The 16,669-nt window shown below is 41.2% G+C and overlaps 1 protein-coding gene across 3 annotated transcripts in view; it reads left to right on the forward strand.

The window, feature by feature from the left end:
- The window catches only part of PPHLN1 (periphilin 1), a 71,465-nt gene that overhangs the window by 42,798 nt on the left and 11,998 nt on the right, over window positions 1-16,669 (forward strand). For 2 of the 3 annotated variants that reach the window (XM_075274377.1, XM_075274378.1), the window contains exons 6-10: window positions 1,184-1,386; window positions 4,636-4,718; window positions 5,020-5,151; window positions 7,033-7,116; window positions 7,344-7,463. In XM_075274377.1, coding sequence (XP_075130478.1) covers window positions 1,184-1,386; window positions 4,636-4,718; window positions 5,020-5,151; window positions 7,033-7,116; window positions 7,344-7,463 — 622 coding nt within the window. The remainder of the gene's footprint in view (window positions 1-1,183; window positions 1,387-4,635; window positions 4,719-5,019; window positions 5,152-7,032; window positions 7,117-7,343; window positions 7,464-16,669) is intronic. The other variant, XM_075274379.1, reaches the window with a different exon arrangement.

Here is a 16,669-nt window from a genome sequence, read left to right on the forward strand (position 1 = left end):
CACTGCAATATAAAGTACCGTATATACTCGACTATAAGTCGACCCGAATATAAGCCGAAATGCATGATATTCTGTTTGTGCTCATGTTAATCCTAGCCGTCTTCAGGCCTATATGGTAATATCCCAGACGTTTGGGGCATTATCATACAGGCCCAAAGCCTTATGGTAGCAGTAGCAGCCTGTTGCTGTACAGGCCCAAAGCCTGTGCTAGCAGTAACAGGCTATTACTACTAACACAGGCTTTGAGCCTATATGGTAATATCCCAGACCACGTGATATCTGGGATATTACCATATAGGCCTGAAGCCGGCTAGATTAACATCGGATCCCGGAGAGGTGAGTAAAACTGTTTATTATTTTCTCTCACCTCCCCTGGGGCTCCGATTATTATACTCGGGGGTGTGAAAAGACCCCTGAGTATAATAATAGCGACGGGATCGCGGCTGGGGCTCGTGTTTACTCACTGCTGACCGACAAACTTCTCACACTTACCGACCTCACACTTACCGACTGCTCCCGCTGCTGCCACTGCTCATCTTCTCCCGCGGCTGCTTGTCTTCTCCCATGGCTGCTCCTTCGTCTCAGCGTAGGGGGCATGATGACGCCACCTGTGCTGAGACGCAGTAAGATGTCATCGACATATGCCGGGTGCGGGCCTGAGCTAACGTGGCCACGTCACCTGGCATGTGTTGTAGCCAGGGGAGGGTCCGGGACTGGAGCGGAGGCCCGCTGCAGCAAGTCAATATGGTCAAGTCAATTACTGTATTGACTCGAGTGATAATTGAACTGGTCCACAGTGAAAGACATCAGTGGGAGGCTGCTGGAACAGTGCTGCTGCCGATAGGTGGTCGGTGAGGCAGCACTGTCTCCAGGGCCGCCTTAAGAAGTTTCCAAGGCAGAGAATATGCTCTGGAAACATCTTGGGGCGGTCCTGGAGGCAGCGCTGCCTCACCACTCACCTATCGCTGCTCCAACGGCCTCCCACAGATGTCTTTCACTGCGGACCAGTCATGCGACATTTTCAATTACCGTATTGACGCGAGTATAAGCCGAGTATATACGGTAAATAGGAATCCTTAATTAAAGTAGTATAGTAGTAGCCTTAATATTGGAAAATGTTATTACAGCACTTATTATTATTATTTATTTATTTTATATATTTATTTATTTCATCTTGCCGTAGAGAAAGCAGGGAAGCCTTTAGAAGAAAACCTCTCTATCAAGGCTATATACGGGATCGCTCACCACACAGAAGAGAGAGTCCATTTTTCCGCGAATCTCCAGTTACTCGAAAAGATTCTCCACACAGTAGATCTGGTTCCAGTGTCAGTAGCAGAAGTTATTCTCCAGAAAGGAGTAAATCATTTCCTCCACATCAACCTAGAAGTATGCATTTTTGTTTTATTATCCTACTGCTTGCAAAAAAGATCTGTCTCTGTCTGCTCAACTGCCTGCTGATTCTGAAACCTCTTTTCTTGTATGTGCTGTGCTGTTCTGCTGTCTTTCTTTCTAGAAAGTTATGAATAAATTGACAACTAGATGTTTCCATTTTGTCATATGTCCCTACAGAGTTTAAGGGTATGTTCACACTGAGCTTTTTGTAAGCTTATTTTTGAGGCAGAATCCATCTCAAAATCAACTTTCCCTTTCACTTCATATTTTTACTCTGGCTGATTTTTTTTTTTATTAGCTGCAGGGAGGGAAAAAAAAACTAAAAACAAACAAAAAAAACTGCATCATAATTTATCTTCAGATGGATTTTACCTTGCAAAGCCCATTGAGATGAATGGGAGACATTAGCAGGTTTTTTTTGTTTTGTTTTTGTTTTTCCACCAGTATCTGCAAATACTTTTATTTCCCTCTCTAAATGAATGAATCAACCAGAGGAAAAAGAGTGACTCCCATTGAAATGAATGGGAGAATTTGGAGCCAGGTTTCGTCTGAAAATCCACCTGCGGAGAACTCTGTGTGAACATCCCCTGACATTGACCAATCAGTGTCGACAATGCTAATCCTCAGTTGACAATTTATTTATCGATGTTTAGGAGGAAAAACAGAGCAAGAGCACAACACAGAATTCTAAGAAAGAAATGCTCCAGTATTTTTATTCTAGCTAGAATATCAGTTTTTACTAAAACAGTCGGGAAAGGAGACAAGTACATTTTAATAATTATATATGAGGAAATTTGCAACTGTACTCTGAGTTTGTATTCTTTGTGAGATGACTGCTGCTGTCAGTGAAGACATTCTTGCTTACACAATGATGATGAAAGTGTGCACACTTAGGCTGGTTTCACACAACCAAGTGAAACTCAGACAATGTGTGAGCTGGATTTACCGACCTGACCATTATGCAGGGAAACTGACTTGTAGTATTATAGTTATCTCTGCTTTCTCACAAAATACTGTCCAGTATCTCTGTCTTTTTCCTCTTTCCCCATCCGTAGAGCCCATTGTAAACTGAGATTGACAGAATGAATCAGATGGAAGTAAAGACAGGAGACATACTTAGACACAATCTCTTTTATTTAGTGAAGTATATTTCAGAGCTTGTTCTCTTCACGTGCACTATTGATGTGTAAAAAATAAATAAAAGTTTACTTATACTGTAAGTTCAGAATATACCATTATATGCACTGGCAAAAAGGCCTCATTGTAACACTGCACCAAAGCTGTACTGTGCGAATGTTTCTTTTGCAAAAAACAGACTTGATATTAAAGTGTACCCCCAATTGCTTAGAAAAAATATACTATAGACTAGTGCACAATAATAGTGTTTCATCAGTGGTCCCTTCATTGTGCTGGTTGTATCTATACAATATGAGAGAAAGGTTCCTGCTTTATTTAGAAGGAAAATCTGATATTCAGGTTGTATGGAATTGTATTGCAGATTTTGTTTCTAAATAGCAGCATGGAGCTGCCACAGGCGGCTGGTCTGATTCATAAAGACTACCTGTCTCTCTATATCCTGCACCTATCATACTGACAATGGAATACTCCACCTGTGACGGCCCCCTTTATGAACCAAAATGGGGAGCTACACTGTACGTGTACCTCATTTTTTTTTTTTTTTGAATGTCCTTTTATTACATACTGTACATCAGTGTTTCTCACCCTGTGATACGCGTACACCAAGTGGTAATTCCCACAGTTACGGTGGTGGGGAATTTGTGCAACGGTTGAAAAGCACTGTCCACCCCTGGCCCAGGATGGACATCCATGCATGACCACAAGCGCCATCCTTATTTTAGAAGCAAGCACAGTGACTGCTGCCATGGAGCAGAATAGTGAGTAATAAATGCCCCTAGGAGGGGATCTTTATCTTATACTGGGGGGCACCAAGGGGGATCCATTATATTATACTACAAGTGGTGGGCGCAACATGGGGCACCATTAAATTATTCTATACATGGGGCACCAAGGTGAACGCAGGGAAAACAGAGGAAAGAGGGTTTCCGACTTTCCTGCAGCCCTTCACAAAAGTAACAGAGCTCCAGTATGTACATTGGTAATAAAGATTAACCAGTGCAGGGATTGTAAGCTTTATCACTCGTTGGATACCCCTTTAGCATTTATAAGTAATCGCTACTTGGAGATACTCGTTTCTAACTTTTGGTTTCTAAAGGTTGAGGAACCCTGCTGTAGAAGGACAATTATCTGAATGGGTAGAATATAATACTGACATTTCAACTGAACTTATGGAAATTTCCTCCATTGGTCAAAAAACTTATCATTCATCCTTCAAAGTAATTTATCTTGCTCAAACATAGCAGTGGGCTCTACATTTTCTATGTACTATGCCAACAACAATTCAGTGGTGACAGCACCTGGATGCCATCTTGTATGGTAGGAGGTAACAGTGTTTTGGTCTGATTAAACCTTTATGACATTGTAAGGTTGTGTTTTATCATTACGTATTGCCATAAAATTCTAAGATGGTGTACTTTTTTTCTCTCATGACTGTACTTTAAACATTCTGCCATTATTTCCCCACTTACACGGTAGTAATGGCACTTGTATTATGTCAGTGCTCTTGCTACTGTCACCGCTATGTTATGGGCAGGAGACACATGTACTCAGTAGTGAGTACATGAATTGTATAGTTCTGTACTCTCTTGTCAGCTGACAGCCATTCCTGGTGGCTGCACACAAATGTATTCTTAAAATAAAGAGAGGAAGAAACTGTTCCCAGACTCCTATAGTTGTAGCTTATATTTTGCAAAAAACAAAGGGTGTGTGTATTAAGATCCAACATGTCTAGCTCTTCTTACTCAGAAGAACTGCCCCAGGGAAGAAATACCCTCATAAAAAAGATTTATACGTTTGGCCGGTCCCAACAAAATCTATGGGGTGAGCTGATATTCATCTAATATGTTATGGCTATCTTAGGTCAATATATGTCTTTTTCAGCCTGTGGCTGAAAGCAGAAAGACAGGGACCACTCACCTGACATTAGAGAATATAATTGTGCTGAAACTAACAGCCAATATTGCTATATTTTCTGTATTTTAGGAAGACCTAATAAAATAAACATTAAAATATACAATTTTTGAAGTATTTACTTACTTGTATTACTGATTAAAATATACAGCTGAGCTGTATTGTGATTTTGTCTTTTGCATGTTTGCATCTCAGGTAAAGAGAGACCTGCCACACATGCTCTAAGATCATCTAAAGATGCATCTCCATCAAGCTCAGCGGCCATTCATTCAGCAAAGGTATGTTTTTCTGTACAGTTTTGTTAATATAGTATTTTATATAGTTCTAGGTCATGATATACAGACTGTCCAAAATAACATTGGAATTAAAAGGAATGTATCCTAATTGTTTGACTCAGCTCCAACTGCCTGTACCATAAGGTAGCTGGGATATGTCGCCTCTAGCTCTCCAGGACCTAGGTAAGGCATGCAAACATTCCATCTCTCAGCATATGTTCGACAGATGTTAATGGTTGGTTGCTTACAAATAGGAACTCATTTATCAGTCACAACATAAAGTATTTGATTTTCTTTTTTACAGAGTGTAGAAATAGATAAAGGGAATCGTCTGGCGGAGACTGGGTTCATGGACGCTGCCTCCAAATGGGCTTCTGAGAAAATAGACAAAGTGTCTGAAAGCAACGTACCAGATGCAGCAGAAGACTTTGTAAAAGTACTTATTTTTAATGAAATTATTTTCTCGCTGAAGTTTTGAATGTTACAAGCACGTGTCACATTTGTTCTCTGCAAGTGACTGGGATATCATCATTTTAAAGGAACACCAAACCTGAAAATGAATGCTGGAAATAAAGTATACAGGGAATGTAATTGTGCTTGCTGCTTGTCAGTGTGCAACATTTACTGCATGATCCTGATACAAACAGTTTAGTAGAAATGCTTCAGAGAACAATAGGGTTGATCCCCTGCTGATCTGCTTCATCTTTGGCTGAAGACCAAATAAGAGGGAGGTCCTAGCCAAGGGGCAGGACATAAAAATGTCTTTGTTGTGCTGCACACAGAGCAGAAGGGCGAGGCTGCTACGTGCACATTTTTGGTGTTTAGTGTTCCTTTAACTAGCTTTAATAAATAATAGAATTAAGTTTTTGAGTTATTCTTTGCTTTAGTGGAGCAGAAATGCACCTGAAGAGCCACTTCTTCCCCAGAATGGAATTTCCCTTTCTCAGAATTCTGGAGCCCCAGCAGTGACGTACACAGCTTTATATTTTTACGACTTATGAAGGTCATAGGCAGTAAAAATGTATTTTGTTGAAACCTTTTAAATTGGCCGTCTTGTCTGAGACGTTTTATCAGCACCTTTAGTAAGATGTCTCCTGGTGTGCAGATCGTTGCTGTGCTAGTGGCACCACATTCATATCGAGGAACCTACCCTTCTTTTCTTCAGTGAAGGGAAGGCTTGCACAACCACAATAATATTTCCCTCTAAGCAATGATGACCATCAACAGCACTCAGTAATGGGGACAAAAATGACGAAGTCCAACTTCAGAATACAATGCTTAAAGAGGACTTTTCATGGGTTTGGGCACAGGCAGTTCTATATACTGCTGTAAAGTCGACAGTGCGCTAAATTCAGCACACTGTGTCCAAACCCATGAAAGGTCCTCTTTAAAGGGGCTCTATCACTAGATTTAAGTGATATGCCTAAATTGCCTTTAAAAAGGCTATTCAGGTGCAAGCCCTCCTCCTGCTTGTTCACTGCCTCCATCGTTGGCTCTGGAGAGCTACTGTGCACGCTCCAGTGCCAGGTCGCAATGATCTCTACGGGAAACTGGTGCTGGATTGTGCGCAGTAGTGAGCGCTATGGCGCTCACGCGTTATTTCAATAGAAACCGCCGACAATGGAGGCAGTGAATAAGCAGGAGGAGGAGGGCTTGGAGACAGCGGTGGGCTTCCAGAAGCTATGGCGCTAAGGGGTGCATGGAACACCCATCGTGCACGATCGAGCTCATTTGCATATCGATTTCCAAGGTAAGAAACAAAAACAGGGGGGGTCTTTTTACAAACTAATAGCAGAACCTGAATACTCTTTTTAAAGGCTATTCAGGCATATCTTTAGCTCATAACACGTATATCTAGTGATAGAGCCCCTTTAATTATTTTATGCTATATTATACAATTTGCAATATTTTATAATTAATTAGATGCATAGATTATCATATAATTACTTTCTTAGGAATTCCATCACTAGTCTTTTCCTGAATTAGAGGAGCTGTAATGCTTCTGTCTGACCCTGGCTGTCATTTAAGAAGATGTTGGAGACAGGCTGTGGAAAAATAGCTGACCAACTCCACAGCCCTGCTCAGTAACTAGTAATACAAGTTACAGTTTGTTGCATTGGGCTAAAATATCAAATGACATATAACTAGCTCTCAATTTTGGATAACCTGTGAGTCTAGAGAGCTTCAGAAGTATTCTGACTGTATGGTGATCTCAAAATTCTTGAAGGAGACCATGTAAAATATATCCATGTCCAAACATATTTAATTTTTTTTTTAGTTAAAGATGTGATTATTAAGTTTAACTGTACTTTGCAAGGTCTCTTTGGGAGCGTCACACTTGACAGAAGGAAATATGTTATCTTCAGAATCTCTCAGAAGTTCAGCCTCACACTTTGAGCAGGTAACTCCTTATCTAAGAATGGCAGTAGGGAAATAACAACATTGTGTACCCATAGTGGGTTGTTAAAATGTCTTCTGACACTGGAATCCTGTTTCAGTGCTTAGTAGGCAGCTAACTTTAAATAAGAGTATGTAAATTATAATTAACCCCAATGTACAATTTTGCTTTCCTTCACTATGGCAACCTTAATTACAATGTATTATAGTTTTGTACTCTTTGTTTCCAAGGCTGGTTCATCATATGCTGACACTGAAGCAAACATTTCTGTGAATCCAGAACTGTATGAAACTTCTCCACTTGGTAATCGCTCAAAGGCAATTGCAGCAAAGACAAAGGAAATCGAAGAGGTAAGATTCAAATACCCTGCATATGTCAAGCAATGTCAGTGTTTAGTTTAGAGATAGTGGGGAAAATCTATCCCCAGAGCCTCTTTATAAATCTTTCATTCCCTGTGACAGTAGGGGCCTTTATTAATAAATTAATGATTAACAAATCTGCCCACGATCCTTTGTACATTTCTATATTTTCGCCAATTCAAAGGGGTTCATTCGCAGAGACAAGTCATATTTAAATTAAAGCCGGACCCATCTTCATTCACTCCTTCGTAGTCAGCTATGGTCGCCAAAATGAACCATAAATGGTTATACCTGTGATGCATGGATGCACCAGAGCTGATGAAAAGGACATCTGTTCTGTAAGAGCATCTCCCACTCTGATACATACACAGAGTTCCCAAGTGGTGGCTCCTTCTCTAGTAAGTCAAATGGATATGGGGTGAAACTATTTTTTTAAATTTGCATTTTTACTTGTGGTAATATTATAAACTGAAACTAAGGCTGGCTGAGTTAGTCTAAAAGTAAAATCTAGATTTCTTTCCAGTGTATGAAAGATTCTTGACTTTAAACTTCTTTTCCTTGTTTTTGCTTAAAGGGAGTCACTATATCATTGTCTATAGTGATTTCTAACTAACCATGTCTTTGCATATTTTCTACGACTAAGGAGACAACCTTCTCCGAAACGCGTCAACTGGACGTCTATTTATATGGAGGGGGTCATTTTTGCTTAACAGCACCCTTTAATTTTTATACATACATATGTCTTTGGATTAAAAGTTAAGTTTTAGGAAAACGTTGCATTGCTGGACTTCTATTTTTCTCACTGTATGTCTTTGCATAGTCTTTAGAAAGGCTATTCCAGGCATACCTTTTATTCATTAATCCTCCCAGCCATTTTTGAATTAGCCCGCTATTGTTGATATTCTAATTATCCCGCATGGTGCATCCAAAAGTCTTTGTGATGTTCCCTGAGCACTGCTTGTGTCATCAGCCTTCCCTGACTCTTGCTTCCCCTTTTTTACCCATCTTCACACAAGCAGTTCTCAGGGAACATCGCAAAGATTTCTGGGTGCTCCATGCTGGATAATTAGCATATAAATAAAAGCGAGCTAATTAAAAATGGTGTCAACATTTTTAGTCTCTTAGAATTGCATAGCAAGTAAGTGCACATGGTTGTATAGTGAAGGAGAATTTGAGTCGTCTTAATGTCACAATCGCAAGGTAGATGTTCAGTTTCATGGGCTTTCTGCACTCAAGTATCACCAACCCCTCCCTTTGGCACTGGGTGACAGCTCTTGCAGTCTCCTGGCTGGATGCTAGACCTGTCACTCTAAGGAGTTGGGGATTCTTAAGTGCGGTGATCCTGAGATGCTGCACATAGAGGTTGCCTTCGGGACGCTTTTGGTCATGGTTCAAGTTTTAAGATCTCTGCTATAAGTCAGTTCAAACATACTATGTAGACAAGAAAAACATTTGTGGTGATGTATTTAGCTCATCGGAAATTGTCTTGATTGGACACAAATGTACCAAGTTAGGAGAAGTATTAAGTCTCTACAGATTTTCTGATTCTGGATGTTAGTTCAATGAAGAAAAGAAGAGGTAGAAGGTATTCAGCCGTAGAAGCACAAATTATATTAGAAAGATTATAGTTTATGCTTTGAAATGACTTCAAGACTGTGCTCTGATATAGAAGATCTCATGTTTTCACCTTCCATAAAGGCTGCACGCACAAATGGACTTTCCAGCATTTATGTCAGTGGTGACTTCAGAGCTTGTGCATCCAGCCATTCCCTTTCTTCCTTCTGATAGCCCTGTTCTTTTGGGTGAAGTGTTTCCTGCCTAACATTTTCCATGGAATGGCCTTATGAATCAAGTTACAGGTTTGGAAGCCAGCAAATGTGTTGAATGAAGTTTACATTCAAACTAAACACTGTAACCTTTCTCTTTAGCTTACTTTATACACGTCTTCACACAGCATTAGCAGAGTCAGGAACCACAATTTACGCTGTTATTTTCGCTTGTATAATACAGTGCTTGCATTAAATAGTCTACTAAATCTCTTAATCCTTTCTCTTTACTAAAATGCTAACTCTCTCTACTCAGAGATTGTGCAGAGCATTCAAGAAATGCTCTACCTGATCATAAAGAATTGTTTGTCTTTTCAGTTATAGTTGCGTTTTAGTTTATACTCCTTTTCCACACAGATCTCTGATATAGAGATCAGTGCAGGGGTGAAAGCAGGAAGCTGAACAATTGATGTTCAACCTCCAGTCACAGTCAAGACATCACTGGAGCTTGGAAAAGATGAGAGAATAGTATTCAAAACTATTCATCGAATATCTCGCTTCCATAGGAATGCATGTAAGCGGCCGAATACCAAGGGGTTAGGCGCCGGCCGCTAACATGCATTCCTATGGGAGCGAGGTATTTAAATCTACTATTCGCTCAACACTAGTAGTATCCCAATAGGCACCAGGTTTTAGCACTCATATCGCCCTAGACCACCATGGATTTTGCCATGAAAGGGGTTGTCTAAGTAAAACTTTTAAAGTTTAAATCTGGTGGGGACAGTGGAAAAAATGTAAAAAAATGCATACTCTCCTGTCCCGTTGCTATGGTGTTCCGCGCCTCCTGGTTCATCTGCTCTCCTGGGTTTCTTCTGAAGATGCTGATTGGCCTCAGTGGTATAATGAGGACTGGTGATGTTACAGGTAGTGACATTCAGGCCCTTTGCTGATTGCCCTCAGCGGTTACGCTGTGGCCAATTAGCAGCTTCAGCACAACACTGGAAGACGCTCCCGGAGAAGATGAACCGGGTAAGGGGGGAGTGGGCACTGGAACAATGGGGACAGGTGAGTATGCTTTTTTTTTTTTTTTCCACTGTCTCCAGCTCCCCATCTCCCCATTTAATCCTTTATCTGACCTAGACCACTAAGGATACCATTAGTCTGATTTTCTCTAAACTACCAAGTAGTTTAAAAATTAACCTGGATGCAAACACTTGGTGGTCAGTGAATTTTCTAATGCAAATTACCAGGAATCCCCACTTTGTTGGTGATGTTGGGACACACCTAACCCAAAACAGATAGAACAACAAAGTGCAAAAAAGTTCAAAAGCAGCGGCACCGTTCTGTGGGTGTGAACATACACCAGATCACTGGATCTCAAACTAGATGATCTGGCGTACAGGTGGTGCTCACTGTTAAACAAATAGTCCAATATAGTGAAAAAAATAAGGGAAGCCTGATGAAGTGCATTTAGCACAAAACGGTCGTCGCTTCATTTCTTCTACATTCCATCTACCCTACCCCCGTCTGTAAATGCTGTTCAAGTACCTATTTTTATGGAAGACTATTAAAGTTTGATGAATTTTACTACTGGCTCGGGAGTGCCCTGATTTTTTTTATTTTTTTGCAAAATAATCCATATTACCATGAACCCATTTTCTGCTCTAGACTAATGTGGATGGTGTCCTTAAACCTTTTTCTAGCTGTGAACTCTTGGGATTCTGGCTGTGACCCCTTCACTGTTATACCCTAGAAAGTAGACAGTCCTTACAACTCTACTGCCCTGTATGAGCAGGGTTGCATACACTAGGACTTACTCTGTTCTAGATTACCAGGCTATATGTGTGGCAATAAGAAGTTCTCATCTACAAGGATTTTCTAGTGTGGAAAAAAACTGTTATATGTGCTGCGAGGCTATTGTTAGTCACTTACTGTTTTCAGTAACATACATTGGGTGACTCTTTCTGATTAAAAGTTATCTTGACTGTACATCCTCTTTTGTTGTATAAATGTTGCAGTGCCACTGTGGTCTCCAGTATGTGGATGGGCCACATTACTTGTGCATAAATGGTTAAATAAGCACAGATATAATATAAATCCAAAGACCCTTAAATATAGTTTCTCGAGACGTGGTTTTACCTCATGATCAAACACCAATAGAAGTAAAAGTATCTATTCTGTAGAAAATTGGACAGGATATTAGGAATAGATATATTACAAACTTCAGTCCCTGATGGTATTAAGGGGAAAGGTGAATGTACAGTCCATTCCAGGTTTTCACTAGTGATCTCATTTTCATATTTTAATGCTATATATTTTTTGTGTTTTTTAACTATTATTTTGGTTTGCTAAATATACTTGACCCGAATATAAGCCGACCCCCCCCCCCCCCCTAATTTTACCACAAAAAAAATGGGGAAAAACTTATTGACTCGAGTATAAGCCAAGGAGCAAAAATGCATGACATTCTGTTTGTGCTCATGTTAATCTTAGCCAGCTTCAGGCCTATATGGTAATATCCCAGATGTCACGTGGTCTGGGATATTACCATATAGGCCCAAAGTCTGTGGTAGTAGTAATAGCCTGTTACTGCTAGCACAGGCTTTGGGCCTGTATGGCAACAGGCTGTTACTGTAGCAGCCTGTTGCCATACAGGCCCAAAGCCCGTGGTGGGGCATTATCATACAGGCCCAAAGCTTTATGGTAGCAGTAGCAGCCTGTTGCCATACAGGCCCAAAGCCTGTGCTAGCAGTAACAGGCTATTACTACTACCATAGGCTTTGGACCTATATGGTAATAAACCAGACCATGTGACGCCTGGGATATTACCATATAGGCCCGAAGCCTAATAATAAACAATTTTGTTTATTATTTTCTCTCACCTCCCCTGGGCTCTGATTATTGCACTTGGGGGTCTGAAAAGATCCCTGAGTATAATAAAAGCGGCAGTGGGATCGCGGCTGGGGCTCGGGCCTACTCACTGCCAGCCTCCGTGGCCTATAGTATAAGGTGACGTGGGGGTCGGCAGTGAGCAGGCCCAGGGAGGTTGGTAAATAGGCCGATACCTGCTGGGAATACTTCAGCAGGTAGCGGCCTATTATAAAGCAAACAAACATTAAGTTCTCATACTTACCAACCTCTCGCGGCTGCTCCTGCGTCTCAGCATAAGGGGTGTGATGATGTAAGACGTCATCGACACACGCCGGGTGAGGGCCTGAGCTAACGTGGCCATGTCACCCGGTGTGTGATGTAGCCGGGGGAGGGGGCCGGGACTGGAGCGGAGGCCCGCTGCAGCTGAGTCAATATGGTCAAGTCAATTACCGTATTGACTCGAGTGGTAATTGAACTGGTCCGCAGTGAAAGACATCTGTGGAAGGGCGCTGCAACAGCTGCTGCCAATAGGTGGTCGGTGAGGCAGCGCTGTCTCCAGGGCCGCCTTAAGATGTTTCCAAGGCAGAGAAGATGCTCTGGAAACATCTTGGGGCGGTCCTTGAGGCAGCGCTGCCTCACCACTCCCCTATCGCTGCTCCAGTGGCCTCCCACAGTTGTCTTTCACTGCGGACCAGTCATGTAACATTTTCAATTACCGTATTGACGCGAGTATATACGGTAAATAGGAATCCTTAATTAAAGTAGTATAGTACTAGCCTTAATATTGGAATTCAATTGGAATATTGACACGAGTATAAGCCGAGGTGCACTTTTTCAGCACAAAAACTGTTTTTACTCGAGTATATACGTTATATTACTAAATATTGTATAAAGTATTTTATATATTTACATTTTTTGGGGAACTGCAGCTCCTCTCTTTGACTAGGTGCGGACTACATAAGGTCCAGTCCACTGCAGCAGCTTCCAGCATTCAGAGCCTGCTGGAACAGCTGATCCGTGTGGGGTCTGGTTATTGGAAAAATTGGGCTGGAAAAACACTTTAGGCTAAAGCCTCACATAGCAAGTTGTAGCCAAAAGCACCGTTGGGAAAATAGTGGCAGAAACGCATCACGTTTTTTCCTGCAGTGCTTTTCACAGAAAATCTGCATAGTTTTCCTCTTTGGACTTTCTGCTTCAATTATACCTATAATGAAACCAACAGCGTTTCCGTAGGTATAATTGACATGCTGCGATTTCTGAAAATGCAATGGTTTTGGAAATCGCATCATTTTGGCTATGGGCATTTTTCTGCAGTGTGTGTATGTAGAACACCGTGTTTTTTGTCACTGCGTTTACGCCACGAGGGGCTCTGGCCTTAAAGAAGTTCCCTGGGAATTAGGCAAAAATGTAGAAAATAAAAATAAAAATTGTGATGTCAGGGTACTGGCCCTGATACATGCCTGAATACCCTAGGTAACATGTTGGACTTTGTTATGCCTATATATGGAGCAACACAACCTCTCTGAGAAGCCAGGTCTCCGACCCTGACGTGTTTTTTATTTTTTGCTGCAGAAGCCGTTTGCCCTCCTCTTCCCCAGATATTAGAATGTTACCACAAAACCATTACCTACCCTGCGTAATTATTTGGCACTATACATACATATTTATTTTCTACAGTTTTGGATCTTACAATAGAGTAGTAAAGTCTCTAATTTTCTTACTCACTAGCTGCAAAGACTTAGATGGAGCAATAGTCACATAGGTGCAGGATTGTTTCATTGCAGAGTTGTAACAAACTGACCATCACATGACCAGGAAGTACACAGTGGATATTCCTATTGTCAGGTAGCAAGTAGAGATGAGCGAGTAGTATTCGATCGAATACCTCCCCTGCATAGTTATTGGTGTACTCGGTCGAATACCACGTGGTAAACATTCAATTCCCCTCCCACCTTCCCTGGCGCTTTTTTTACACCAAAAACTATACAGGGGAGGTATTCGATCAAATATACTCGCTCATCTCTAGTAGCAAGCAAAGATCTTTTCTTTTAGAAATTGACAAAGGAAATCCATTGAGAAATGTTACAACTTTTTATCACACAAAGAATATGATTTACCTCTTTAAATCGGAATACCCTTTTAAGGAATTGCTATTAAAGCAATTCTCTAACATAACATAGTATGAAGCTTAAGATTTTTTTTAACCCATAATCTCTTATTGATGCCTGCACTTCTATTTGAGAGGACCTCCCGGTTGGCCAGAGACAAGACTCTTTGAGCTGTATTTTGGTAATATATAGCTACTTCTAAAGGAAATAAATGTTTTAATGAAGCCGCTGAGGATTCTCCTTTTCTGTACACAGAACCGTTACCCCTTCTGTGTTTTCCTGACGTGCCCAAATACAGAATTTTATTTACATTTTATCGCCTGTATTTTGAAGTGGCGTTTTGAAATATTTGCTTCTTTTTCCTGTTAAGAGTGCGATATAAATGTCTACATAAACACAGGCATTAAATAAATGTTGGAAGGTAAGCTTTCAACCTCTTGGCTAAGAGACTTGTGAACTGTTTATTTTGGTTGAGCTCCACACTGCGCATTTCTGCTCCACTGAGTTCACCATCCAACTAAAAGCATATCTTTGTCATTGCAGAATAAATGATATCCATTCAACAGAATAATCCTTGTTCTAGCTCACAACTAAGATGCAGAATCTCTGTGGCATACTATTGATATTTTGATGACTATATTTCGGTAACTACTTGTAGAGGAAGTGCTTTACTAATTAGATTTATTAGGGATACGAGGAGGGCTGTGTTATACAGGACTATACTGTCAGTGTGCTTACTCCTGAAACAATACTGATGTACTTTATATTTGAGATATAATATATTTGTAATTCTGCAATTTGAATGGGTTGTTCTGTGTAGGACATGCCCACCATAGATACTCATCATGTACCTCCTGTTAGGGCCCTTAGGGCTCGTTCACAGGGGGCAAGAGAGGGCGGACTTTGACACCTAATCCAACTCAAAATCCACCCCGTCACTATATAAGTCTATGTAGACCGCTAGCGTCCTTTTTTCTGTAAGCAGTTTGTTCCCGGTCATGGAAAAAAGAAGCGGGCTGCCCTTTCTTCAGGCGGATTCTGCGGCTGATTCAGCCGCGGCACCCACCTCGCGACAGCACCCTCCGGACTAAGCCCATTCATATGGGCCAACTCCGGAGCGAGAAGCCACGACTGTCGGAAGCCGCGGCAGGGGCATTTTGGACATATTCTGATGCAGCTTCCCGCGTCAAAATCAGGACCAAAATACGCCGTCACCAACACTGTGTGAACTAGCCCTTAGGCGCTATCCTCTATTTTGTCTCCTTTGCCACTGGCTGGTGAGAACATGAGCAAGACTCCCCTCTCCAGAGAAACTGCCTTGTTAGCAAACACCATTCCTTTCTGACTTGTGGCAAAACCCAGCATCATAATGGCTGTGCAAGGCATTGTAGCCGGAGCCCATTTTAATTTTAGGGACCACAGTACATTTCCAGGGGGAGTATAAAAGAGGAATGGCACAAGGTAGAGATCTAAGAAAAGATGCTTTTCCTAGACAATGCCAGTGTCTACTGAAATAGACATGTCACTAGGGCTTTTATTTAATTTCTGTACATAGATGTTGGCAGATCTCTCCTCCTTCTACATAATATTTGTACATACATGGTATTTTCCTCCAACTATAGATGTAGCTAGAACCTTGCCAGCGGGTAAAGCTATGAAATGTAGTGCTTTCTCCTTGTGACACAGACACTGAATAACAGTTCGTACCAATGCAGAGTTCGTTGACTCCACTTCCAGGAATCCACTGCAGCGTCTGTTTATTTAGTCTTCTTGGTTTTACATTTTCACTTTCTTTTCATGATCTTATTTCCCTCAGTAATTCATTGAATCTCATTTGCACGGAATCTCTTGTTTGTATTTCCTGGAGAAATCTGAGCAGGTCATCTGTTCCGTATAGGTTTCTGCTGATTTTTTGAAAAATACACTTCAAGAAGGGGCTCCAGCTAAGAATTTCCTCTACTCAGACATCCATCTACACATACAGTATGGCCCCTTTTATGCACAGACAACCTTATTGAGGCTGCTTCAGTTACCGTTACAGAACGCTTCCCCCGCTGTCTAACTGCCATGATTAAAACAAGCTTTAGACAAGATTGTTGCCAAATCCACATTTCTAGACTAACCTGGTGACAGAGCAGTCCTGTGCACATTTCTGTAGAAGAGTAGGAATATAAAAGAACCCAGTACAGTTTAGGATTCGGGTCATTGGCTTTATTATCTGTTTTACCCACATAAAGCACCAACACAGCGTGATAGTGGTGCCAAAATAGATAGGTGGCATGTTAAATGGGTTGTCCCAGCTTAAGGATCCTATCTATACTGCTAGTTTACATCGAGTTAAGACTTTTTCTAAATACATTGCTTAAGCAAAACTGCTTTTTTGGCTGCTATCGGAGATTCTTCACTTCATTGTTTACACTGCATTTCCGTAACCATGGACATGGGGATGATC

This window comes from Leptodactylus fuscus, chromosome 5, assembly GCF_031893055.1.
Source record: "Leptodactylus fuscus isolate aLepFus1 chromosome 5, aLepFus1.hap2, whole genome shotgun sequence".
Taxonomy (NCBI): Eukaryota; Metazoa; Chordata; class Amphibia; order Anura; family Leptodactylidae; genus Leptodactylus; species Leptodactylus fuscus.